We start from the raw sequence: 26,593 nt of genomic DNA, 5'->3' as shown, positions 1-26,593 counted from the left end.
TGTTTCAGCTCCTCCTCCTGCATTCTCTGTGACATAAAATAAATACAATTTCAACATAGATATTGGGAAAATTTTTTAAAATAGCCACAGCTGATTTTCAAAGATCAAAATCCCAGTACAGTACTCCTCCAATGATTTACTTTGCAATATTGCTGTTGTGTTCAAGGGCTGTAGATGGGAGGTTTTATCTTTATGAATCATTCTTGGCAGGGTAGATCAATTTAAAAAAAACCTTCATTTTCCTTCAGGGCAAGATTGCTTTCTTATCAAGGTTGAGTAACTCATTATTTTTCTTCTGCTTTTGTCACCCCAGGTTTGTCAGCTCTTCAGTAACACTGATCCTGAGATCAAGGCTTCTTTAACGGTTTCTTGTTTGGAAGAAGGCGATTGGTGCAACCTTGGACATTCCAATTTCCAGGATATTATCAGTTTAAAGCTCAATCCTGAACCAGTCTTACCTGCAATGGATGGGGTTTCAGAATTTGCAGATTATGTCTCAGAGACTGTTGATGTTCCTTCTCCTTTTGATCTCCTGGAGCCACCCAATTCTGGTGGTTTTTTGAAACTGTCAAAGCCATGTTGTTACATATTTCCTGGTGGCAGAGGGGACTCTGCCCTTTTTGCTGTTAATGGATTTAATATTCTAGTAGATGGTGGATCTGAAAGGAAATCCTGCTTTTGGAAGCTAGTTCGGCATTTAGATAGGATTGACTCCATATTGTTGACACATATTGGAGCAGATAATCTACCTGGAATAAATGGACTTCTTCAAAGAAAGATAGCTGAACAAGATGAAGAACAATCTCAGGGCTCTACTGCTTATAGTGACTGGATGAAGAACCTAATATCCCCAGAGCTTGGGGTTGTGTTCTTCAATGTGCCAGATAAACTCAAAATGCCCGAATCTGGTATGAAGGTTAAACGAAGTATTGAAGAAGCTTGTCTAACATTACAGTACTTAAATAAATTAGGAATAAAATCAGAGCCTTTGTACAGAGTAGTGAGCAACACAATAGAGCCCATAACATTGTTTCATAAAATGGGTGTTGGCAGGCTGGATATGTATGTGTTGAATCCAGTGAAAGACAGCAAAGAAATGCAGTTTTTAATGCAAAAATGGGCTGGAAACAGCAAAGCAAAAACTGGCATAATTCTAGCAAATGGCAAAGAAGGTGAAATTTCAGTACCATATCTTACATCCATCACTGCCCTAGTAGTCTGGCTCCCAGCAAGCCCAACTGAAAAAATAGTACGTGTTTTGTTTCCTGGAAATGCACCACAAAATAAGATTCTTGAAGGTCTTGAAAAGCTGAAGCATTTGGATTTCTTGAGGTATCCAGTGGCAACACAAAAGGACATTTCTGCTGGTGGTCCACCATCTATTGGTAAGCACACAAAAATCAAACAAAGGGCCGACAGCAAAGAAAGTCTCAAATCATCTACGAGACCAAGCACAGGTAAACCAAGTAAAAAGGAAGACATTTCGGAAGAGGTGGTTAAGGAAGTGAAATCAGAGATCACAAAAGAGACCAAAACTGAGAAAAAAGTTAAAGAAGCTTTAGATAAACATACTGAAAAACCTTCAAAAATTGAAAAGACAAAAAATGAATCAACCGATTCTGCAAAAGCTGAAAAGCGGAAACTTTTGAAAGAGAAAACGGGCAAGAAGTCTATCAAGGACAAGATTTCTAAACTTGATGAAAAAAAGGACAAAGAAAAGAAAGAAATAAAGAAAGAGAAAATTGATATCAAGAAAGAAAATGTTAAAAAGGAGGAAAAGAAAGATGTAAAGAAAGAAGAGAAAAAAAGAGAAGTTAAACCTGAAATTAAGAAACTACCCAAGCCTGACTTACGACCGTTTACCCCTGAAGTAAGAAAAACACTACACAAAGCAAAAGTTCCAGGCAAAATTAGGGCTGAAAAAATAAAAAGTAAACCAGAGAAAGATGCTATATCAGAACAAAAAGTAAGTCACGTACAACAAGTTCCCATAAGGAAGCCACAACAGATGGCTGATATAGCAGAGCAAAGATCAGCTATGTCATCTCCTGAAGATCTAACCAAAGATTTTGAGGAGTTGAGGATTGAAGGAAAACTGAAGCAGTTAAGTGAAAAACAAGAGGATGCTATTAATTTAGAAAAGGATACTGCTGAAGACATACCATCAGATATGTTAGTTATACAAAATCAGTTCAAAGATGAAATTCAAATAGAAGATTTGACATCTGATAAGAAAAGCCCTATTGAGTCTCCAGATGAGGGAATTACTACTACTGATGTTGAGGGAGACTCACAACATGAAGAGAAGCCATTATACCAAATAGATGACACAACAGAACTGGTAGATGAAGGTGCAGCAATGGATGAACCTGCCGAGATGGCAGAATTTGAGGAAGAGGTAGCAACAGAAGAAGAGAATGAAATCACACCAGAAGTGCAAAAGAAAGCGCCAGGGAGAAGCAGGTTAGAATCTATGCCAACTTTAGACATACAAGACTTGGAAACTGATGAAGATAAAGAAAATGAATTGGATGAAAAGGGCATTTTAGATCGAAAGCAAAAGGAAGAAATAATTGAGCGATGTGAAGATGACTATGTCAGTAAAAAAGAGAAAGATGAAAGGGAGATAGAGAAGAGCATTGAGGTGGTAGAAAAGGCTGATGTAGAAGAAATGGAAGAATATGCAGAAGAAGCTGAAGATGAACTGAAATGTAAGGTCAGTGAGTATAGAGAACAATTAAATGAAAAAGAAGAAAATAGGACATGTGATTTTACAATGTCACTAAAAAAGGAGACAGATACATCAAATCTTTATGAAAAAGATGCAGCAAAGGAGCCTTCATACCTGGCTGGTTTCCCTTTGTCATCTGGAACTGCTGCTGAGCACATATCATACATTCAAGATGAAACTATGCCTGGCTATTCAGAAACTGAGCAGACAATTTCTGACGAAGAGATACATGATGAGCAGGAAGAAAGAATTCCTCACCTACAGTATGATGTAGGAAGTTATGATATTTTGGTGCCAGATCATCCTGGATCATTTGATGCAATACATGGTATCATGGCTATGCCTTCTTCTGAGGTGACTGTGAAGAGGTATGGAGTACAAGAGCCTGAAATAGTGGGTTATTCAACAAATATTGTTGCAGCACCTCTTGCAGAAGAGGAGCATGTTTCTTCGGCAACATCAATTACTGAATGTGACAAACTATCTTCTTTTGCCACATCTGTTGCAGAAGACCAATCTATTGCCTCTATTACTGCACCAAAAACAGAAGAGACAGGCAAAAGCTCTTTGCTTCTTGACACTGCCAACAGCATTCCCTCTTCCCACACTGAAGCTACACAGGGCATAGAGTATTTACCATCTGCTGGTACGATATCACCAACCTCTTCTCTAGAAGAAGATAAGTGCTTCAAATCTCCACCTCCAGAAGATTTTCAGGCAATGATTGCTTCTGCAAAAGCTCATCTGAATGAGGGTTGTCTTGCAGAGGTGGAGGAAAGCAATCAAACCACGCACATAGGTGCATTCGGTGAAAGAAACTACAGCTCGGTTTTATTTTCTGAGCATGAGCAAGATGATGTCCAATATACGTATGGCATGGATATGAAGTTATCCTCCTCTGTTCCTTGTGGTGAATCAGAGAAAGCTGACTCCATCGTCGAGGCTGAGGAAAGATGTTTGAGTCCTGATGATAGTACTGTTAAAATGGCATCTCCAACTCAATCTGGGCCTACAAGCACAGGACACACACCATTCCATCAGTCACCTGTTGAGGACCGATCTGAGACTACACAAGCTGAACTCTTTGAAGCAGCAGATATACTTACACAAGCAAAAGATGTGAAAGATGAAGTACATGACAAATATGAATTATTTGAAAAAAGCACAGAGCAGCAATATAAATCAAAAGAAGTGCCTTCTCAAACTGCAGAGCAGGTGACTGTATCAAAAGAGCCAACATACACCAGAGATCAAAATTATGATGATTTTGGCAATGAAATATTACCGTCAATGAAAGAAATAATGCAGAGTGTGGAAGAGAAAGTAACTGATAAAAACATTGACCTTACTTCATTCAGTGAGCCAGTGATATCAATGGGTTCTGGACCGTATATGCAGCTTGAAGAAACAATTACATCTAAGGAAAAATCCCAAGATTACTTGAAATCTTCACATATCGAAGAAACAGAGACTGATCCATTCCAGTCAGTGTCAACCAAACAAATGCCAGAATATACATATTATGTTGATATTAAAGACCAAAAGCTTGGAAAAGATGAAATGTCACCTGAGAGCTGTAGTCAGGATATTTTCCTAGGAGATGCTAAGTCACTTTCCTTCACAGAACAAGGAAAAGAAGATGATACCTCCTTACAGATGTCATTAATAGAACAGAGTCCAATTGTAAATGAAACATATCAAGATAGCCCAACAAAAGAAACATATTTGGATAATGAAAGTTCTTTGCAGTTTAAAGATCAAACTGAACAAAAGGAAACAAGATATGTGTCTGATGAAATGTCACAGGGATATGTGGAATCTTTGCTATCAACACAGGAAAGCTTTGAGGAAGATCAAAAACATCTAGAGGCTCCTGAATCACATTTTCAAGATCAGTTTCAGTGTCTCCCTCTTCATGCTAGAGAACCTAGGGAGGATAAAGAAGCCCATTCAGAGGAATCATCTGTAGCAAAGATACATTTGTATCACCTTGAAGAACCCGTATTGCATAAGGAAAAATCTCCAGTAATTTCCTCTTCAAGCCCTGATGAATCGGATTCACTTTCTTTTGCAGATCAAAGTGCTCTTAAAGAAAGTGAATCAGTAAAAATAAGCTCTTTAAAAGAACCATGCCCAGATGTAGAATATTCTCTGGACTATTTAAGATCTGCAGATTCTATAGAAAGCACATGGGAAAATAAGAGTTCCTCAAAAATGTTAGAGAAGGACATATATTCAGAAAAAGAAGTTAATAATGAAGGTTTTGCTACAACAGAAGACATCTATATTAAACAGCTAGCCTTAGAGAAGAGGGTATGGTTCACAGAGACCAAAGACGAAGAAGAAGAAACACGCTATGTTAAAAAAGAAAGCAAGCTACGATATACTGAGGAAGGCGAGAGCACCTTCCTTGATGACGTACCAGACTGGGAAGAGCAGTCAGCATCAAATTTAGAAGATTCAGAACAGTCAACACCTGATAGAGTAGAGAGGGATATTTTAGATACAGAATATGCACATTTCCAAGAGGAGAAACATATAGACCCTTTGCAGGAGTCTTCTTACATATCTGCTGAAACTCATCGCACTGATGACAAGGAAACACCTGCTGAATCTGGCTTGCAACAAAAAACAACATATCATTCAGATGAAGCTGACTTCTTAAATAAACTGTCTTATGTAACAACATCTTTACCTGCTGATGCTTTGTTGGAAAGGAAAGATGGAGCAGAAGAGCCTATATTCCATCAAGAAGGCATTACAGAAAAAATAAAGGAAATTTCCTTGCCTGTAGCAAAGGGATTTGAAGACTATGATTCACAAGAGGAAGAAGAGTATCCGTATTCACAACCTGTCTTTGATCCACAAGTCTCCTCTAATAATAATGATTTCTTTGATAAGAAATGTGATCTTCAGCTTGGGAGGGATGCCGTAAATATATTAGACAAATATGAACATTCTCCAGTCAGGGAATCAAGTTCTGATCTTTCTATGAAGCAACCCCTTGTGACTGATAATACCTATAAAGAACAGTTAAAACAAGAAGATGAACAATATGAATATTCCAGAGAATGCACAGAGCAAGAATATGTGGAAACATCATACCAAGAAACTCTAGCATTGTCTAAATTCACTACTGAGTACAGTTTAGGAGATAAACTAGATGACACAAAAGGCGATTTTCTTTCAAAACGTGACAAAAAACTTTCTCCGTCTTCACTGGACTATCCTACAGTTACCAGCTTGACATCATCCTATAGTCAATTTGAGTCCAGTGCACAAGAAAGAGAAATATATTGTTCCACAAGAAAAGTTGAAGAACGGGAACCAACACCTTATCCAGATGACAAATCATTTCAGTATGCAGATATATATGAGAAGATTGCTGTTTCTGGAGTTGGGCACATCATGGAAGAGACTGAGCCAACAAGTGCTAGTTATTTAGAGAAAGAAAAGTCAGCTATACCTTCTGTTGATGCAGTATCTACAAGCATGCAGTGTCATCAAATGTCTTTAAAGGAAGAGGAGTCTCATTTATATACATCAAGAGAGAAGGAACTCTCTTCACCAATGTCTCCTAAAGAGAAAGGAGACAGTTCATCATTTCAGTACACAGAAACACAAGCACATGATTTAGCAAGCTCATGCAGTGATAAAAAGTCAAGTATTAAATCAGTTGAGAATGAAAAATTAGACTCTGATATGTCATTTGAAAAGTCGCAAAGAGAAAAATTAGAAGATCAGTTTGAATTATCATCCAGCTGCATGGATCATTCACAAAAATCAGATGCAATGGAACACAGTTACCAAGAGAGTCCTGTTTCTTACCTCCATGCTTCACAAGACAATGATGATAACATCAGTTTAGCTAGTCAGAACATTGCCCTCTCTGAAATAAGACCTGTTAAGGCTAAAGATTCCTATTATGAAAAAACAGATACATGGGAAGAAAATGCAAGTGATTCTGAATTAGAGAAAGGAGCCAAAGAGAAGTCAGAAAAAGAGACAAAGGGTCCCATTTTGCATACAAATATAGAAAGGCCATATGAAACATACACATTTGATGATATTAAGGGAAGGAATGACTTGGCTAATTTTAGTATTCTTTCTGAACAAAAAGATGTAGAAATAGATCACTTTAATGTTCAGGCAGGAGCAAAAACTGTGGAATTAATTGGAGCTCAAGCTGTTGAACATTCTTTATTGGCAAGAACAGAACACAGCTTTCATGAAGACGAACAAAAAGAGCAGAGGGACGATAGTGAAATGGACTACACGTACTCTCCTTTCAAGTTACAAAGTGAATTTACAAAGGATATACCTGAATCTCAATTCCATATAGATTACCATCAGAAAGAAACTATTATTGAATCCCATGAAGCAGATTCATTTTTAGAATGTGGTGTTTTATATGGTAAGGATAAGAAGCAATCTTTTGGTGTTGCAGCAACTGCAATCTCAGCGTCTGATTCTGAGTATTCATCTGGAATGTTTTTAGTTACAAAAAAAGAGACTGAAGGTTTGACATCTTCTGCATCATACAAACCACATTATGACTCTTTGTCATTTTCAGATTCTAAAGGTGGAGATGTCTTGGCTACATCACTTAAAGGACAAGACGAATACCTTGAGGTTTCTGAAAGGGCTTGCAAAATAGATTCCTCCTCTCTAACCCAATTCTCACCACTAAACCCATCTGAAGATAATCTTTTATATTCAAAAGTTTCAAGTCAACAATACACAGAACCAGATTACCAAAAAGATTCTCACAGTGCCTCAGAAACATCTTCTGAAGCTAGCACTCCGGTAAAAAAAGACACTGCTGAAGGATTTTACTCACAGATTGTTAGTAGTTATTCTGCAGATTCTGAGCCAACTGTCAGGAATCTGTGGGATGTATCTCCTCTCGTTCCAGCTGATGCTGCCAAACCCTGTATGCCAGTAGAAAGGGATGCCACTGATGATCATGAATCTGCCAGCTCCTATGATATGGATAACTGTACATTGCCTTGTAGAATTGAATGCAAAGGAACACCATGCATTTCAAAAACAGATACTGTTAAAGACATTTTTAGTGGCCATATAGCACCAACACAGGCAGAAAATACAGATGGCATTTTCACAACATCTAATGTGTTGACTTCATTTCCACCCCATCAAGAAGAAGAACTGTCAGCAGCAAATGGCCCCACAGAGGTTAACACAATGCCAGATTTATTTCAGCATTCACAGTATGTTGAAAAGGAGTTCTACTCTTCAGATATAATGGGTGAAAAAGCATCTCCAGATTCTGATAGAGAATCTCCTTACTCTGAGGAAGATACAGAAAAACCAAACCGGCCCTATTCTCTTGTTTCTCCTGAGCACACATTTCAACCTTACTTTCCAGATACACAAAAAGGTAGAGGGCCTGAAGATCATGGAGATGCATCCCATGAGCATGAGCCATGCCTAGGAACATCAAGTGAATATGAGCACAAAATATCCTCCTCTGAGTACTTACACAAGAAAGGTGAACTCTCTCCATCTTTTATAAACCCTAGCCCCCTTGACCTTTCAGATGATAGTGATGTGTCACAAGATGAGGGTCATCCTTCAGTTAAGGGAAGGTCTCATCATGGATCATCCCGTCATGTTCAGGGGACCGCTGCTGAGGAAACACCTCCAACATCTGTTAGCGATTCTAGATCTTCCCAGTCAGATTCTGATGTTCCACCAGAAACTGAAGAATGTCCATCAATAACAGCTGATGCGGCAATGGATTCTGATGAGGATGCAGACTTCCTTCCTGTAGATAAAGCCGTGGGAAATTCTCACCACAGCAGCTCAAGGCAAGGTCACGATCCACATCCAGCTCCAATGATGGATCCCTATCCTCATCCTCCACATCCTGATGTCTGTATGGTAGATCCTGAAATGTTAGTAAATGAATTAACCCTGAGTAAAGGAGAAAAACTGCTAAAAAAAGATCTAAAGGAGAAAACTAAGGGTGTTAGAAAATCTTTAAATAAACCCAAATCTACTTCACCTGCTAGGAAGCTGGAATCTAAAGTAAAACATTCTCCAACACTATCAAAACAGATGTCCCGAGAGACAACAGACAAATCTTCAAAACATACAACAGCAAGGAAAGAAACAACAGAGAAATCTCAAAAAACGAAAACTTCATTGCAGACCCATTCCTCTAGGGGAGAAGACAAAGAAGACTTTTCTAGAAGCAGTAATACCAGCAAGCTGGTAAACGGCATCAAATCTACAGGTAACTTCATTTTTGAACTATGCCCCAAGTTCATTTAATGCCCGCTTATCATAATTAAAATTTTGTGCGCTCTAGAGATTTGATGGGTGTTGAGGAATGTTGTGTACTAACAATATGCAGATTGCTGGCATATGTCAAAGCTATTGTTTAGAACTGAGAGCTATTTTTATTAATTATAAGAGAAGCTTTTTTCCTTTATTCTCACCTGATGATCCGACCAGTGAGTCTGTTGTTTTTAATCTTCCTTTAACAGACCAAGCTTCCCAGGAAAAAAGACAAAAGGATGAGAAAAACCATTTAACATTGACAGGGGTGCTTACAATGGTCAGCTTTTTTTATTTATGTAAAACCTGTACCCCAAAAGAAAAAAACTGCTAGTGTATCCACCTAAAATCATTACCTGGAGTTCAGCTTTAATTTGTTAGTCCAGTCCATCTAAGGCATGGGTGTCAAACTGGCGGCCCTCCAGCTATTGCCAAACTACAAGTCCCATGAGTCATTGCAAAACTGACAGTTAGAAGCATGACTCCCAAAGGCAGAGGCATGATGGGACTTGTTGTTTTGCAACAGCTGGAGGGCCGCCAGTTTGACACTCCTGATCTAAGGGGTCAATTCACTATGCCCTGGTTCACACAGAGCGTTGTTCAATTCACATGCGATTCAGTGCAGTACAATTTGAGTCCATTTTGAATAGGCTCAAATCGCATTGCATCGCAGCAAAAGTAGTGTTGGCATTACTATTGGGAATGCACTGCAATCGGATTGCATGGTACAGTTATGCCATGTGATGCATTTTAAATGCAGTATGGGAATCACAAGTTAAATACCTCATGAATTTTTCAGCTAAAATAACTCATGCTGTAATTAACTCCTGGGTGTGAAATTCACAAAAAACACATGTTAAATATTGCATGAGTTACTTTTTTTGTTTTGCTATTCTTCAAGCTGCACCGAAGGTATAGTCTGAATTAAAATGCCATGCAAAAACAACATTAAATACTGTGGAGTTACAATTTTTATTTTGCAGTATTTAAGGTGTGTTTTTGCAAGGTATTTGAATGCAGTCTATACTTTTGGCTGCAGCGTGAATAGGAACATTTAGCAGTGATATTCCTACCACTGCTAAATGTGACAGTTCATCTCAGGGCTGCAGGTTGTTAAGGAGTCAGCGCTCGCTGGCATCCTAACAACCATGACTCCTACCTGCTGACAGCAGAATGTAAACAAAAGAGCTGACAGTATTTTTGTTTTTCTGGGGTGTAGTCCCTCCCATCCATACCAGGCCCTTCACGTCTGGTATGGATTTTGGGGGGGGGGGGGGGACCTCACTCCAAAAATAAAAAAAAAGTGGTGTGAGGTCCCCCCAAAATCCATACCAGACCCTTATCCAAGCATGCAGTCTGGCAGGCCAGAAAAGAGAGGAGACAAGCATGCGGCCCCCCTCCCAAATAATACCAAAGGCTTCTTCAAGCCTGGCCCAGTGGCTGTGGGGGTGTAGAGGTTGACATCAGAGTCTGGAAGCCCCCCCCGAGATCCCCAACCCTTCATGTGAATGAGTACGGGGTACATAATATTCCTACTTGTTCACCAGAAATATGACCAGTGTAAATAAAAACAGCACACAGTTTTTGACAAATCCTTTATGAAAACAAATTTTGTCCCAATGTAGATCAATCATCACGAAAAAAAAAACAGCTGCTGAGCTCCTGCCAACTGACACACAGATTTACCCCACTGCCGAAGTAAATGAGAGGGTGAGGTCAATTATGTCACAAGGGACATGGCCACCTGGTGACGTCATTGACCAGGACTGGGTCAATGATGTCACAAGGGGTGCAGCCACCGGGTGATGTCATTGACCATGTGTGATCATTGATGTCACTGGGTGGTCCCACACCTTGTGACATCATTATCCACCACTTACCTCATTTACTTAAGCAGCAGTGGATGTGGCTTGTCAGTTGGCAGGAACCAAGTGTCAGGAGTAGCAGGGATTGATAACAGATCTAAATGGGGGGACATTTGTTTTTACTTGACTTTTCAGAAACAATGTGCTGTTATTTACACTAGTCATTTTTTTGGTGAATGAGTAAGAGTACTATGTACTCCATACTCATTTACATGGAGGGGGGGTGGGATCTGATAAGTTATCCCCTGCACCGCCACAATAAATGAGCTAGGGTTGTGGGGGAGAGGCCCTTGTTCTCATCTACAAGGGACAAACACCTCCCATGTTGAGAGCATGTGGTCTGGACTGATTCAAGAGGATGGGGGGGGGGTGCTTGCCCTACCTCTTCCTGGCCTGCATGCTTGGAACTATTGTTTACATTACCTCCCCATTGACAGTTGATGAGTCCCTCCCCGTTGAGAGTGGATGAGTCGGGTGCCAGCTCCTTAACAACCAGCTAGTATTTGTTAAATAGCATGTGGCTAGACCACTACTTATTTAACAAATGCTTTTGTTGACTTTTTTTTCAGTAAATTGACTTTTACCTAGGTTTTTTTGTTTTAAAGACTTTTAACCACTTGCCCTCCAGAGGATTTACCTCCCTTCTTGACCAGGCCATTTTTTGCGATATGCCACTGCATTATTTTAACTGACAATCATGCAATGCTGTACATAAATGAAATTTGTGTCTTTTTTTTTTACACAAATAGAGCTTTCTTTCGGTGGTATTTGTTCACCTCTGCATGTTTTATTTTTTGCACTATAAACAAAAAAAAGACAGACAATTTTGCAAAAAAACTATTTTTTACTTTTTGCTATAAAACAAATCCAGTAAAAAATTTTAAAAATCTAATTTCTTCATACATTTAGGCCACAATGTATTCTGCTCCATATCTTTGCTGAAAAACATCCCCATACGTGTAAATGAATTGGTTTACGTGAAAGTAAATGGCAGTATATATACTGGAATTATTTTTTTTTATACTAGTAATGGCGGCGATCAGCCACATATAGCGGGACTGCGGTGGGCATTCTGACACTGGGGGGAACTAACTGCCACTGACATCCCAATGACACTAATACAGTGATCCATTCTAATAAAAAGCACTGATGCTGTACTAATTATATTTTAACAAAGAGAAATTGGAGGGAATTATGAAAAATCACCGATTGCCTTCTCACTTTAAAAGTGTTGCCGTCTAAACCATAGACTAGACCAAAAACGAAAAAAGTATCGCATGGATGGGTAAAGTAGTTAATTGGACAGCAAACTTGTATCAGGTTATAATGAATAAGAGCTATATTTATTCAATTCAAGCAAAATATAAAAACGTTAAATAAGGACATCTGGACGTTAAATATGGTATAAGTGTATATTGTCTTGCGAAAACTCAACCCAAATTGGGTATACTGAATTATCAATTAATAAAGATTAGAGCTCATACAAGTTCTCTCTGCATACATATATACATCCCTTGGCCCCTCTAAATGATCAGGTGAGTGCATGGATGGTTATAATACATAAGAGATTATATCTCAGGATACGTTTGCTTTTATAATAGTGTCTTGTATGTCTACATGTGGTTGTGGTTGCTGAGCACTGTGTGTTACTCAAATATTGCCAATGCAAATAGTTTTTGCTTGAATTGAATAAATATAGCTTTTATTCATTATAACCTGATACAAGTCTCGTTTGCTGTCCAATTAACCACTTGTCTCTTGGAATGGGCTCTACCCATCCATGGGACACTGTACTAATGACACTGGGCAGGAAGGGGTTAACATCTGGGGCAATCAAAGGGTTAACTGTCTGCTGTATGCTGTTTTACTGTGTGTGCTGTGTGTCTTTTACTAGGGAAACATGCTGCTGTGTATTTCTCTGCTGTGCTGATGCAAACTCTGTAATGCTTGCAAGCAAGTTTGGGAGAATAACTAAAGGATGTATTCAAAAATGTGCCGGCTGTCGCTACCCTCATCCCTAGAGGTCCACTATCCCTCTCTCATCATGGCCAGAGTCCTCTCAAAGCACTGAATCAACCACCGGCAGGGATGTCATGGTTATTGCTTCCTCCGGGCTTAAACCCCCCTGATGGTGGCCCTGGATGATGTTGCTCCTCTAGCAGGTGTCACCCAAATGCAGTTTGCACCCACCACACCCCCTTAGCGATGCCACTCTCTATGAATAATCAGTCTGTGTCCTATATTGCATGATTAGATAAGAGAAATTTTGACTTACCTGTGAATTCCATACTTTGGAGTACAGTATACACAGGCCACCCACTACTGGGGGACCCTGTGAAAGGAGCCCAAAAACCTATGCAACGTCTAATAGTTTTCATTTTCATAGCTGCACGCATCACCGTAGCTAGGTCATGGAAATCCCCCACAATACCCTTTGATCTAGTAAAGGCTAAAATAGCATGGGTTATGATTAACGAACTCCTCTCTGCCATCCTGAAGGACAAGATGCCCAGTTTTGAAAAAAAGTGGGACCCATGTATAACTTATTTAACGGAATCTACTTCATAAGATGGTCTGTGCACCTTACAGGATGATTGGGAGGGCTCACTGAACTTCATCTCTTTCCACTCTTTTTTCCTGATTTTTCCCCATTCCCATGTTTTCTTCTCTTCTTCCTTACAAACTCCATTTCAGTGATACTGGGAAACTGCTCATCATCAGACTTGGGTCCTTAGGTGTTTGGAACAGGGCCAGTGAGCTACGGGGCAACCCTGATGGTAATCCCTCATAGAGGGGGGCAGAATATGGTGTAAGGGGATCAGCAGCATACACAGATCAATTCTGTGAACCACTCGAAGATGGAAATGGTATCCTGCATTGATGCCTTCCAAAATGTTGAGATGCATCTTTCTTGTATTGTTAAAACTTTAATAAACAGATTGGAGAAGGACACATGCCACCCTCCCTTCTATTCCTTGGTTACTCTGCATTGCAAACTACAAAACTGAGGACTGGGATAGAGAAATAGGGGAGGTGCCCAGGTGCCCAGCTTACCAGTGTCCAAGGACCTGAAGGTACAAACCTATAACCCATGGTCTATAAATACTTAGCCTGTGTCCTGTACTCCAAGATGTGGAATCTATGGGTAATTCAAAATTCCTCTTTTTTTGCCTGCTGCTTTGCTTGGTGCATTTAGATTTGATTGCTTAGCAAGTAAGTCACTTCAGTAAAAGTGAGTAAAATGTTGACACATAATTATTTGTGTGCCTTATCAGAACAGAATGCATGACAAAGTAGGTCCACAATGCATTTATTAAAGATCAGTGTTTGATATGCTAGATAGAGTTAGGGATTGTGTTCACTATGGATATGTACATCCACATGCTCATGTGAGGCTGCTCTGCAAGCGGTTTTCCCCTGTTCATTTCTTTGAGTAAATCAGGTCCTGAAAGCTTTAATCCACTAAGGGATGTTTTACTATATTTCTGTGGATCATACCAAAGTAACAATTTGTCATGTCAGGCAGTTTTCAAAATGAATGAACCAGCTTTGTAAATTGATGACTTAGCCCAGGGGTGTTAAACTGGCGGCAATCCAGTTGTTGCAAAACTACAAGTCCCATCATGCCTCTGCCTTTGGGAGTCATACTTGTAACTTGCAATACCTCATGGAAATTGTAGTTTGGCTACAGCTGGAGGGCTGCCAGTTTGACGCCACTGTACTGTATAGTCTCATTGCCTTGCATACAAAATACATAATCACATATAGTATGGAACCCATCTCAAGTATACAAATAATTTGCTGGCAATGAGGTTAATTTTTACAGTCAGAATATGCTATACTCCGAAAGCCAAGGACTCAGCACACACCGTCAAGCATATCGAACAATTGTTGTTGTTGATATCCAATATAATCCCACTGACCAACATCAGGGGTCACTTCATATCTGCAAAAAAATATTACAGGGCTTTGAGGTTTGTGTTTTCAATTTTAAAATTTAGTGAAATAGCAATAGTGTGATGAACGTTGAAATATTCTAACTTGTTAATGGAGCAGTAAGGTCTTTTCTGAACTATACATCTGTAAAACTATGAACGGAAATATAGCTATAATGACATATACACTATATTGCCAAAAGTATTGGGACGCCTGCCTTTATACACACATGAACTTTAACCACCTCCCGTCTGGCCCATGTATATAAACAGCCGTACGGTGGCAGTGCAGGGTCGGGTGGCTGTTTATAAATGGCCTCCCCGCACCCTGCTTGGGCATGCTCCCTGGGAGCGCACAGCACCGCGATCCGGTGCCCGCTGTGTCCTCTGGACACAATGGAACACCGATCATCGGACAGGACCTCTATGCAAGGTCCTGATCATGTGATCACTGATTGGCTAATCAGTGATCACATGCAGAGTAGTAAGCAAGATGTCACTGCTGACATCATTGCTTACTACATGTGAAATCTGTGAATGATCACAGAGGTCACATGGTACAAGGCTATTCACAACAGCCTTGTACCATGTGACAAGCTGTGACCAATCACAGCTCACACAGTAGTTCTCAATGGCTGCAAGAATACAGCTAGAGAGAAGGAGAAATGATTGCGTTTACAGCCTTTATGGGTGTAAAAGCAATCAGTGTACAAAAACAAATCTTCCTTACCCCCCACAAGTAGTACAGTGTCACCATGGTGACACTGTACTGCTATGGTGACAGTATGTAAAAAAAAAAAACAAGAATATAAAAAAATTAAAACAAAATGTAAAAAAAAAAATGTTTAAAAATTATTATTTTTGGTTATAAACTAATTTGGGTTATTTCTTTTTTACTAAAAAGATAACTAAATAAATTTTGGCCAAGATTTAGGATGAAATATTATTTATTTGCAAAATTTTATAAGAAAAACACTTTTTTTTTCAAAATTTTTGGACTTTTTTTATTTACATAGTAAAAAAAATAAAAATCCCAGTGGTGAATAAATACCACTAAAATAAAGTTTTATCTGTCTCAAAAAAATTCATATGGGTACAGTGTTGCATGACCGTGCAATTGTCATTCAAAGTGTGATAGCACTGAAAGCTGAAAATTGGCCTGGACAGGAAGGGGGTAAAAGTGTCCGGACTGGAAGTGGTTAATAGCATCCCAGTCTTAGTCTGTAGGGTTGAATATTGAGTTGGCCCGCCCTTTGCAGCTATAACAGCTTCAGCTCTTCTGGGAAAGCTGTCCACAAGGTTTAGGAGTGTGTCTATGGGAATGTTAGACCATTCTTCCAGAAGCACATTTGTGAGGTCAGGCACTGATGTTGGGGGAGGAGGCCTGGCTCACAGTCTCCACTCTAATTCATCCCAAAGGTGTTCTATTGGGTTGAGGTCAGGACTCTGTGCAGGCCAGTCAAGTTCCTCCACCCCAAACTCACTCATCCATGTCTTTATGGACCTTGCTTTGTGCTCTGGTGCGCAGTCATGTTGGAACAGGAAGGGGCCATCCCCAAACTGTTCTCACAAAGTTGGGAGCATGAAATTGTCCAAAATGTCTTGGTATGCTGATGCCTTTAGAATTCCTTTCACTGGAACTAAGGGGCCAAGCCCAACCCCTGAAAGACAACCCCACACCATAATCCCCCCTCCACCAAAACAGTATACTTGGCACAATGCAGTCAGGCAAGTATCGTTCTCCTGGCAACCACAAAACCCAGACACATCCATCAAACTGCCAGACAGAAAAGCGTGATTCCTCACTCCAGAGAACACATCTCCACTGTTCTAGAATCCAGTGGCAGCGTGCTTTACACCACTGTATCCAACGCTTTGCATTGCACTTGGTGATGTAAGGCTTGGATGCAGCTGCTCAGCCATGAAAACCCATTCTATGAAGCTCTCTATGAACTGTTGTTGTGCTAATCTGAGTTGCTGTTGTTCCCAGTTGCTTCCACTTTGTTATAATACCACTAACAATTGAATGTGGAATATTTAGTAGAAGGAAATTTTGCGGATGGACTTATTGCACAGGTGGCAACCTATCACAGTACCACGCTTGAATTCACTGAGCTCCTGAGAACAACCCATTCTTTCACAAATGTTTGTAGAAGCAGTCTGCATGCCTAGGTGCTTGATTTTATACACCTGTGGCCATGGAGGTGATTGGAACACCTGAATCCAATGATTTGGAGGAGTGTCCCAATACGTTTGGCAATATAGTGTAGAATACTCTTGGGGCTTCATCTAATTTCAGTTCTTAATCTGACAGATTGCAAAAAGAATGGAGTTTCATTCTGCTCAAAGCCCCCCACCCCAACAGATGCATACTTACCTAAATGTAACTGATACAAGTTTCAGAAATCTGCATTTGATCACTAGACATCTATGCTATTATCATTATCATATTGAAATAAGACATCTAATATTAAAGTATATTGTAAGTATATTGAATACATTAGTCACTACTGAGTGTGCACCTGTATTCTCTCCAAGGTACAAGCAGCTCAATGAAGTCAAGCTCTTCTATCCCTCATGGCCCACCTGTCTACGTGGATCTGGCATATATTCCTAATCACTGCAATAGCAAAAATACGGATATGGAGTTTTTTAAAAGAGTTCGAGCTGCATATTATGTTGTAAGTGGCAATGATGCAGCCAACGGAGAGCCAAATCGTGCTGTACTGGATTCGCTTTTGGAAGGAAAGGCCCAATGGGGAGAGAATTTACAAGTAAGTAAGATTGCTGTCAAAATTCTTAATTTGTCATATATGGATTTTATTACTTACCAGATCAATAAATTACAGAACCACAGCTGTTACGTTAAGTGGTGGCATAGTTCATTTAAAAAAAATTGCAACACATTTAAACAGCAACAGGCATGGGAACTGTTCCAGTGTAAAAAATAACTTGCAACACTTTAGGATGCAGAAAAGGTGGATATCCAGTAGTGGTCATACAAAAGGTGATTACAATTGTAAATTCTGTCATGACACAAGAGAGTTATGCTAATAAGTATCCAGTGGCCAGTGTGAACTTTAACCACCTCCCGTCTGGCCCATGTATATAAACAGCCGGACGGTGGCAGTGCAGGGTCGGGTGGCCGTTTATAAATGGCCTCCCCGCACCCTGCTTGGGCGCGCTCCCTGGGAGCGCACAGCACCGCGATCCGGTGCCCGCTATTGCACAGTTGCACAGCTACTTTCTGAATCCTTATGATACAAATACACATGTACAATATGATCAAATCTGCCAAAGTTCATACTGCTCCATGGTTCAGCGAGATGGCAAGGGTGTTGCTTAATGGCCAGGCGTGGATGATAAATGCTGGTAAATGACAACTAGGGTTTCTGTGATCTTTCCAGCCCCAGGAAATTTTGCTACAATTCGGTTACAGCTCATACACATCACTGCTCTTCTAGGCTTAGCAACATCAGCTACCCTAATGTAGGCTTCAGCTGTTTCAATGGCAGAACTGTTTTTTATTCCAACTGAAGCATTGTGTATGACCAGTCTTATTCTAACTTCTAAAAAACAGATGAAGCCCAAATGATACAGCACAGAAACACTGAGATATTGTATTGTATAGAGCACTAAACAACATGGTACCTGTATTGTGTCCTCTTTTTACAGTAAAGGCTAGAAAAATATTACTGGAACCCATTAATAGTTAGTCACATTCAAATGTTCTTGTTCTCTAATGTTGAAGATGTTTCGCTTCCTATTGGATGAGTACTAACACATTTTCAGCATTATAAAACAAGTCAAGCTGAATGTGACTAGCTGATTAAAAGTAAAATATAAACACTCATGGGCATGGATCACTTACAGCCTAATAATGCAAGATGTAACATGCTGAGCAATCCAATCAGGGCCGGGACAAGGGGTGGGCAGGAGGGGTGGCTGCCCTGGGCACTGCGGTTTGGGGGGTCACCATGAGGAGATTGGGGAGGGGATTTGTGTTGGAAGGGTGGAATTTGGGAGGTAAGAATTATTCTAGGAGGAGAAATTTGGGGTGTGGTGATTCTGAGGGAAGGGGGGGGGGATTTGTATTGGAAGGGGGAATGGGGAAGAGGATTTGTGCTAGGAGAGGGGATTTAGGGTTTTTTTTCTAGAAAAGATAATATGGTGGGGGGGGGGATGTGTTCTAGGAGGGGAATTACATTTTTTTGGGGGGGATCTTGTTAGTAGGGATGACTATTGATGTGTTTGTGTTTGGAGGGGAATTTTGAGGGACAGTGCATTTGTGCTAGTAGGGGGAAATGTTTTTTTTTTGGGCGGGGGTATGAGATGGGGGCATATGGGGAGAGAGGCTCAGCACAACAGCAGGATCTTTGTGAAGAAAGTTGTGCTTATTTACTAGTCTAGTGAACACAAGGTGCATATATTCAAAACAGCAAAAAAAAAAATACAAAACAGAAAATAAAGCCTTGCCACACTGGGCATCTAACTTAAAACACAGGTTCCTATGTACCGGTCTGGATACAGCCTAGCACTGCTCAGGCACACAGTGTTCACACAGAGCCTCTCCCAGTCCACGATCACACAGATTTACTCACACCACAGTATTGTTTGGTTGCTCCCCAGTCTGTCCTGCCCCCAGAACCCTTAACCTACACCTGAGCTCATTAAATCATCAGTGAGCTAAACAGGCTCACTACACAGCACAAAAGGAGAAACAGTCAGTGTATAACATGAACCTGAGACAAATATACCTCCCATCGTGGACACATCCCCTAGTCCTTCCTGCCTTCCTGTCACAATATATATATATATGTTCAATTAAGCAGGCCATATAGGATCAGTTTTCTTTTGTTCAACCAGCGGGTTGAATTGAATTGATCCCCCAATCCCTCATCCACACACTTGAGGTTGATGGGGGAATCTTTTCTGCAGAGATATTGTATTCAGACAGCGGGGAGACTTCCCTGCCATCAGAATACACTTATCAGCGGCACTGAGTGAGCAAACATTTTCCAACAGACTAGTTGTACAGAAGTTAACAAAGAGATCAACTTCTGTACAACCAGCCTGCCCATAGAAGGTTCTCCACTGAACCAGCAAATTTCGATCCATCTATGGCCGGCTTAATGATTACCTTGGGAGTCACAATTAAGCGCTGACACAGCTCGAAAGGTGCTGACTTTTTTCAGTCCCCACAGTGTCATTTTGCCATGTTATGTGTCCTGATGTATGAATAAGTGGATCTTTTCTGGAGTGCAGCTATCTGGATGTTCCTAGTTGTTTCTTAATGACTTATTTAACGAGTAATGCTCAGTATTCAACAATATTATTTTCTGTTTTTTTCTCTGTTATCCAGGTGACACTGATCCCAACCCATGACACCGAAGTGACACGTGAATGGTACCAGCAAACCCATGAGAAGCAGCAGGAGCTTAATATAATGGTGTTAGCAAGCAGCAGTACTGTAGTGATGCAAGACGAATCCTTCCCAGCATGCAAAATAGAATTCTAAGGATCACAGCAATCACAGTGTGTCTATGTATATGTTGTGTTTAGGTGTGTGTCCAGTCACAGGCCGGTTTTATCTACAGATTTGGATTGTAGCGGTCCGCCTCGGCAAACACTGTCAACTGAACATCCAGCATTGCTTTAGCTGGTTAGGATCCATACTGGTAACAAAACTACCAATGTTGGATGTCTGTGACACACACAGCTTTTATTTTTCTTCATAAAAAGGATCATTATAGCAAACTATTTTTGTTTGCTATAAGTTGCTGTTATCTGTGCAATTTGTTACATTTTCATGCATTGCCAATTATCATCAGGAAGAAAGATAACACCAATAATGTATGATAACAGCAGCAAGGGATTATTCATCTAGAAGCATTAATGAATACTGTCTTTGCAGCATCATATCCGCAGTACGATCATTCAAGAGACTTGGGTTAAGGAAGGTCAGTTACTAACAGAAAAAATATAGCCATTAGATATTATAACATGATTTCTGATGGCAGTTAAGACTCAGTTGCCATGTAGTGAAAAAATATTGTAAATATATAACTACTTGTTTATTTTAACCTGTCAACCTAGGATTGTAAATCTGGATCAAAAACTAGAGGAAAGGTCTGAAATGTTCTCGGATACATAAAACATTTGGATTACTTATACATTGACAAATGAGAAGACACATTAGTTCCATATTCTGCAACAAACCAAAGTATTTTCAAAATCATAAATCAGTGAGTCGACTAGGGACATGCTGAGCTTTGAAACCCTAGGGTATGATCTGCATAAAGGGGGTTTGTTAAGGCTGTTTTGGATATGTAGTTAATATAGGCAGTTTAATCTGGGAGTGTTTCCAATAGTTCTCCCAAATAAATATCTTACAAGTTCTTATTAGCTGTATGAGTATAATAGCATAAAATTACTTACGACAGGCTGAACTAAATTTGGGCATTTCCCAGTCATAGAATGTGGAGCATAGACCCCTAAAATGTAGTGATAAACTAGAATGAGAGTCCTTTGGGCTAACTTTGTGTGCACCATTGTATGGCCCTGTTTTTCAGGTCCTGCCCTAGGTGCCCCGGTCAGAGCAGTGAAGCTGAGTCCCTGAAGAAGTTAGCAGCCATGTGGACAGTCTGTATGAATGTCATGGCCACAATGAAAGAAAAAGTGAAGGTTTCCCATAGTGTTGTAAACACCAGAATATCACCATCCTATTTTTATAAATGAAACTCAGGCTGCTGACTTAAAATTCTCTTTGACACTGCTGAATTGCCTATAACACACTGCACCCAACCCCTACTATGGTGGTTATCAGTTTATACCAATTGGCTTATACCATTGGACAAAACAAATAAATGCCATTTTTTACAAATATCCAGAAATAAAAGAACTGGTAATGTGACATGAAGAACAATTTATATTTTTCAAAGTGATTTATGTCAGCTTCCAGGAAGGATACGATCAACATGTTTACTGGTAGTGTCAATAGATGCTAGTTTGACTGTCATGTAAAATTAAGCTTCAGTATTCTACCTATTTATAATCCTGCGGCCTGTTTGGTTAGAGCACATCATTTCCTTTGGCTCCTCCATTGTACATAGCTGATCACTCACTCGGGCTTATTTAAAAAGGACGAAGAGCAAAGTGAAGTCACACATAGTAATCACGTAGAATGTTTTTTCAATGATCTGACTTAAGTAAAATAACACATGATCCTTAATTTTGCTCTTTCATTTGCCTTACTGAATAAGTACGATTTTGTGATTTTGATGTAGGTATTGCTGTGCTTTCATGCAGTGGAGACATGTCCTAGTGATCACCTACCGGGCAGACCATGTACAAAACATTAAGTAAGATAAAGTGATTGTTGGGTACTTATCAATTACTATTACTCTTGCTCATATCAGCTGTATAGGTGGTAGATCCACAATGCTTAGGAACATCATCAGATCTTTTTATTTCACCGACCATGGAAGCTGCTACACAAAATACATTTTTATAGCTTGTTTGTTTACATTTTAGATTTTGTTGGCTGCTCTAGGGAGCTACTTGCCTTACAAAACAGAACACATTTCTTTATTGCTGAACAAACCATTTATATATCAATGGTGTATTTTGCTGTCTAATTTATATATTTATTTTTATTGTCAGAGCTAAGCTATCTGTTATTAATTTATGGGTCTAACTGTAAGCGATGTTTGTATGTGTTTTTTTTTTTTGTAGACCAAATTATTTAGATTCATCTAACCTTAGTATAATCTATTGATTATCGTACTAGTCTTGGCAATAGGCCAATTGCTTATTAATGGGGATATCATTCTATAGGCTATTAATTGTTCTTTAACACAGAGCCCTAAAAGGAAATTTCCCATAGTCAAGACTTAGAGAATTGTAGGTATATGATTTTACCTGTGTGTAGTCATCATACTGTTGCTTTTAATAGTATGAAATGTTTTAGTCAATTTTTTGCACTAGTTGTCCATACTCTACAAATCAATATTACCCCTCGCGATTTTGCACATATAAAATGGAGTCCTTTAAAGAATTGTCTTGCTTTTTTCAGTTCAACGGTGACTCCTAGGCCAACTTGTGGAAATATAAATACAGGATGTACCATAACATGAAAAGTTTTATTCTCCAGATTTTGTAAGAACAGATCCAAGTACAGGATTTTCGGAGTGGTGATTTCTCGAACGTTCATATACTTCTTATGTAAACAAGTGTCTGTGAAATGTTTGAAGTCGATTGCCTGACTGTGGTTATATAGTGTTATGATATGAGTTGACTGTGCTGTAGTAATAATGCAAAGTGATACAGATAGGAATGGTGTGTAATGAGACTGGGGAGTCAGTCCTCAGCTGTCATGTTGTATTATCACAAGATAGCTATATCCTGACCGTCCCTTGTGATTAGTATACTGTGTATTTGTAAGGACCTGTAGGCTACGACCCAACAAACCAAAAGAGTGACATATAATATCCAAAGTAAAACTACTAGAATGGAATGACTTTGTTGTTTTGAATGTTTTTAGATTTTAATCAAGAAGGCGATCAGATGTCTTTTATAAAATGTGTTTGTAACTGTCCATTATTATGTTACATGCTTTACGCATTTTACCCCAAGTCCCTGTCTTCTTTTAGTGCTGAGTTAAAGAACAAAAATGCACATTGTGTCAGCACTATACTGTACTGGAATGGTATGCTTGATTTCTTTTAATGAAGCTAAATCTTAAAGAATGCATGCGTTATGTTCTCTGCACATGGCTGTTAGATTTTGTTGAATCTGCATATATGTTCCATTTTTACTAATGTGGATACTCGACCTACAAGCCCCACCTACTTGCTGCAATGCTTGTGGCTCTAAGCCAGTAACATAGGTGCCTGGATGCCTAGCGCACTCATCTGATGACGACCCAAAAGGAACACGCTAGCGCACAGCCATTCCCTTTGATCACATCCATACGAGTGTCTAGGCAGAATAGATAATGCACTAAAACGAAATGAGCTATGAATGTTTCTATTTCTCCTAAACTTGAAAGCTAATACATAAAAAAAAAGACCAAGAAACAGAATAACCATGGTCACTAAGAAACCTGCCTTGCACATGACAATACTGAATGGAAACACTTACACACAGCAATGATGTTATGAATAAGAATGTACACAGACCTCTTAGACCTTTTCCCTTTATTACTGTGCATTGAAAAGTTCATTTTTTGTGATTCCCCTTTAAATAGTTGACCAATAACAAGAATAGTAAACCTACAACAGACTACCAAATAGAGCTTCTCATTGCTGCCTTTTGATGCGTATTAGTAGTTTTGTAGCACTAAAGCAGAAGGGTCAAACCTAGGCTCTCCAGCTATTGCTAAATTGTTGTTTAATCTGACAATAGCTATAGGGCCGGTGTTGGGGGCCCTGCACAAAGGGAACAACTCAAAGTCAACCAAGGTCAATCTCATGATTTCGCCCTCCGAACCAGACAACATGGGCAGAGACTGTATTTGCTAACATGTATCACACATAAATGCAGAATCTCTGTAAATCCATTACTACCATTACAACGTAACATATAGGCGATATATAAATATAGAAACATTTAAAATCAGCTGTTGCTTGTTTCTGCATGTGGACTACAATGAGTTATACCCCTGTATGTAATAGGTGAAACAAAAGAATAAATAACTATTTTACGAAATATATAAAAAAGTGAAAATGTCTTAATTGTATTGAAAATTGCAACCTGTATTCCTGATAGCTTCTTTCTACGTTGGATGTTGTATAAATAAGACCCCCGACTTTTTTCATTCTTTTCCTTTAATGTTCTGCTGCGTTACTAAGAAACTTGTTTCCCGGAAAGATTTTTATTTTTATTTGTTCTCTACTTCTGTTTCTTAATGTCCCCTTTTCTGTGTGCAATATTCTGTCATTTTGAATTTCTGTAAATGGAAAACGCCTGAAACTCTAACAATAAAATGACATGAATAGGTCTATTGTTCTTTTCTCCTTTATTTTACATTATTGAAAAATTGTTATTGAAATTGTTTGTTTGTTTTTTCCCTTTCAGTTATTCTGCACTTTAAGCTTAAGTTTAATCTGCTTATATTTTGCCTTTCCTGGCGCCTGTTTCCCCCCGTCATCAACATGTCAGTAGAAATTTTAAATTAAACATTTCTTAAAGAATTAATAAAAAAAAATAAAACATTTCTGTTTTATTACATCATTTATTTTAGACCTAGTGATGTCATCACTGCTTCTCTATGCAATGCAAGAAGACCATGGCTGGTGGGAGTGGCTGGTGGGGGATATACATACAGTCGTGGCCAAAAATATTGGCACCCCTGCATTTCTGTCAGATAATGAACCGCTTCTCCCAGAAAATTATTGCAATTACAAATGTTTAGGAATTCTCATCTCAATTTATTTATTTTGTTTGTATTGGTATGACACAAAAAAGCCAAATCTGACCCATTCCACACAAAACCCCACAATTGGACTGGACAAAATTATTGTCAGCTTCTAAAATTGTAAGAAATAATTGCATTCCAAGTTTGTGATGCTCCTGTAATTTGTAATTAAATTCACCTGTATCAATTAACAGGTGCTGACAATAATGAAATCACACCAGCAACCAATTAAAATAGTGAAAAATTGATTCAACCTTTCTGTTGTGTGTCTCTGTGTGCCACATGGAGCACGGAGAAGAGAATGTACAGCAAAGAATTGTCTGAGGATTTAAGAATAAAAATTGTGGCAAAGCATGGACAATCTCAAGGTTACAAGTCCATCTCCAGAGACCTTAATGTTTCTGTGTCCACTGTGCGCAACATTGTCAAGAAGTTTACAGCCCATGGCACTGTAGCTAATCTCCATGGATGTGAACAAAAGAGAAAAGTTGACCAAAGATTGCAACAAAGGATTGTTCGAACTATATGTCCCAATCTGAATAAAAAGGGACACTATTGTAGGAGACCCAGGAGGACCCCACTGCTGACACAGAAGCATAAAAAAGCTAGATTGGAGTTTGCCAAAACTTACCTGAGGAAGCCAAAATCCTTTTGGGAGAATGTGCTGTGGATAGAAACAAAATTAAAGCATTTTGGTAAAGCCCATCTTTCTACTGTTTTCAGAAAAAAAAATTAGGACTTTAAAGAAAAGAATACAGTCTCTACAGTCAAACATGGTGGAGGTTCACTGATTTTTGGGTTGCTTTGCTGCTTCAGGCACTAGAGGTCTTGACCTCGTGCATGGCTTTATGAAATCTGTCAGAAAGTTGGGTCTCCATCAAAGGTCATGAGTTTTACAGCAAGACAATGACCCAAAGCACACGTCAAAAAGCACCCAGAAATGGTTTCAGACAAAGCGCTGGAGAATACTGAACTGGCCAGCAATGAGTCCAGATCTCAGTCCCATAGAGCACCTGTGGAGAGACTTCAAAACAGCAGTTGGGAAAAGTAACCCTTCTAATCTGAGAGACCTGGATCAGTTGGCGAAAGAAGAGTTGTCTAACATTCCAGTAGAGAGGCGTAAGAAACTCATTGATGGATACAGGAAGCTATTGATTTTAGTTATTTTTCCAGTGATTTCAGTTATTTTTTACAAGGGGTGTGCTACCAAATATTCAATTAAGGGTGCCAATAATTTTGTCCAGTCCATTTTTGGGGCTTTGAGTGGAATGTGTCAGATTTGACTTTTTGTTTCTCCACTTTTTTGTCATACCAATAGAAACAAAAGAAATAAACATGAGAA

General features: G+C 39.3%; 1 protein-coding gene across 1 annotated transcript in view; it reads left to right on the top strand.

Moving 5' to 3' along the window:
• MAP1A (microtubule associated protein 1A) overlaps positions 1–24,833 on the top strand; it is a 228,449-nt gene extending 203,616 nt beyond the window's left edge. Inside the window, exons 5-7 of the mRNA XM_089676391.1 lie at positions 314–8,990; positions 17,373–17,608; positions 20,197–24,833. Coding sequence (XP_089532517.1) covers positions 314–8,990; positions 17,373–17,608; positions 20,197–20,352 — 9,069 coding nt within the window. The 3' untranslated portion in view covers positions 20,353–24,833. The remainder of the gene's footprint in view (positions 1–313; positions 8,991–17,372; positions 17,609–20,196) is intronic.
• Positions 24,834–26,593: the final 1,760 nt, after the last annotated feature.

This window comes from Staurois parvus, unplaced genomic scaffold (assembly GCF_062004578.1).
Source record: "Staurois parvus isolate SC_StPar_1 unplaced genomic scaffold, SC_StPar_1.0 ptg000168l, whole genome shotgun sequence".
Classification (NCBI taxonomy): Eukaryota; Metazoa; Chordata; class Amphibia; order Anura; family Ranidae; genus Staurois; species Staurois parvus.
The sequence above is the reverse complement of the archived record's forward strand: the minus strand, read 5'-3'. Positions and strand labels throughout refer to the sequence as shown.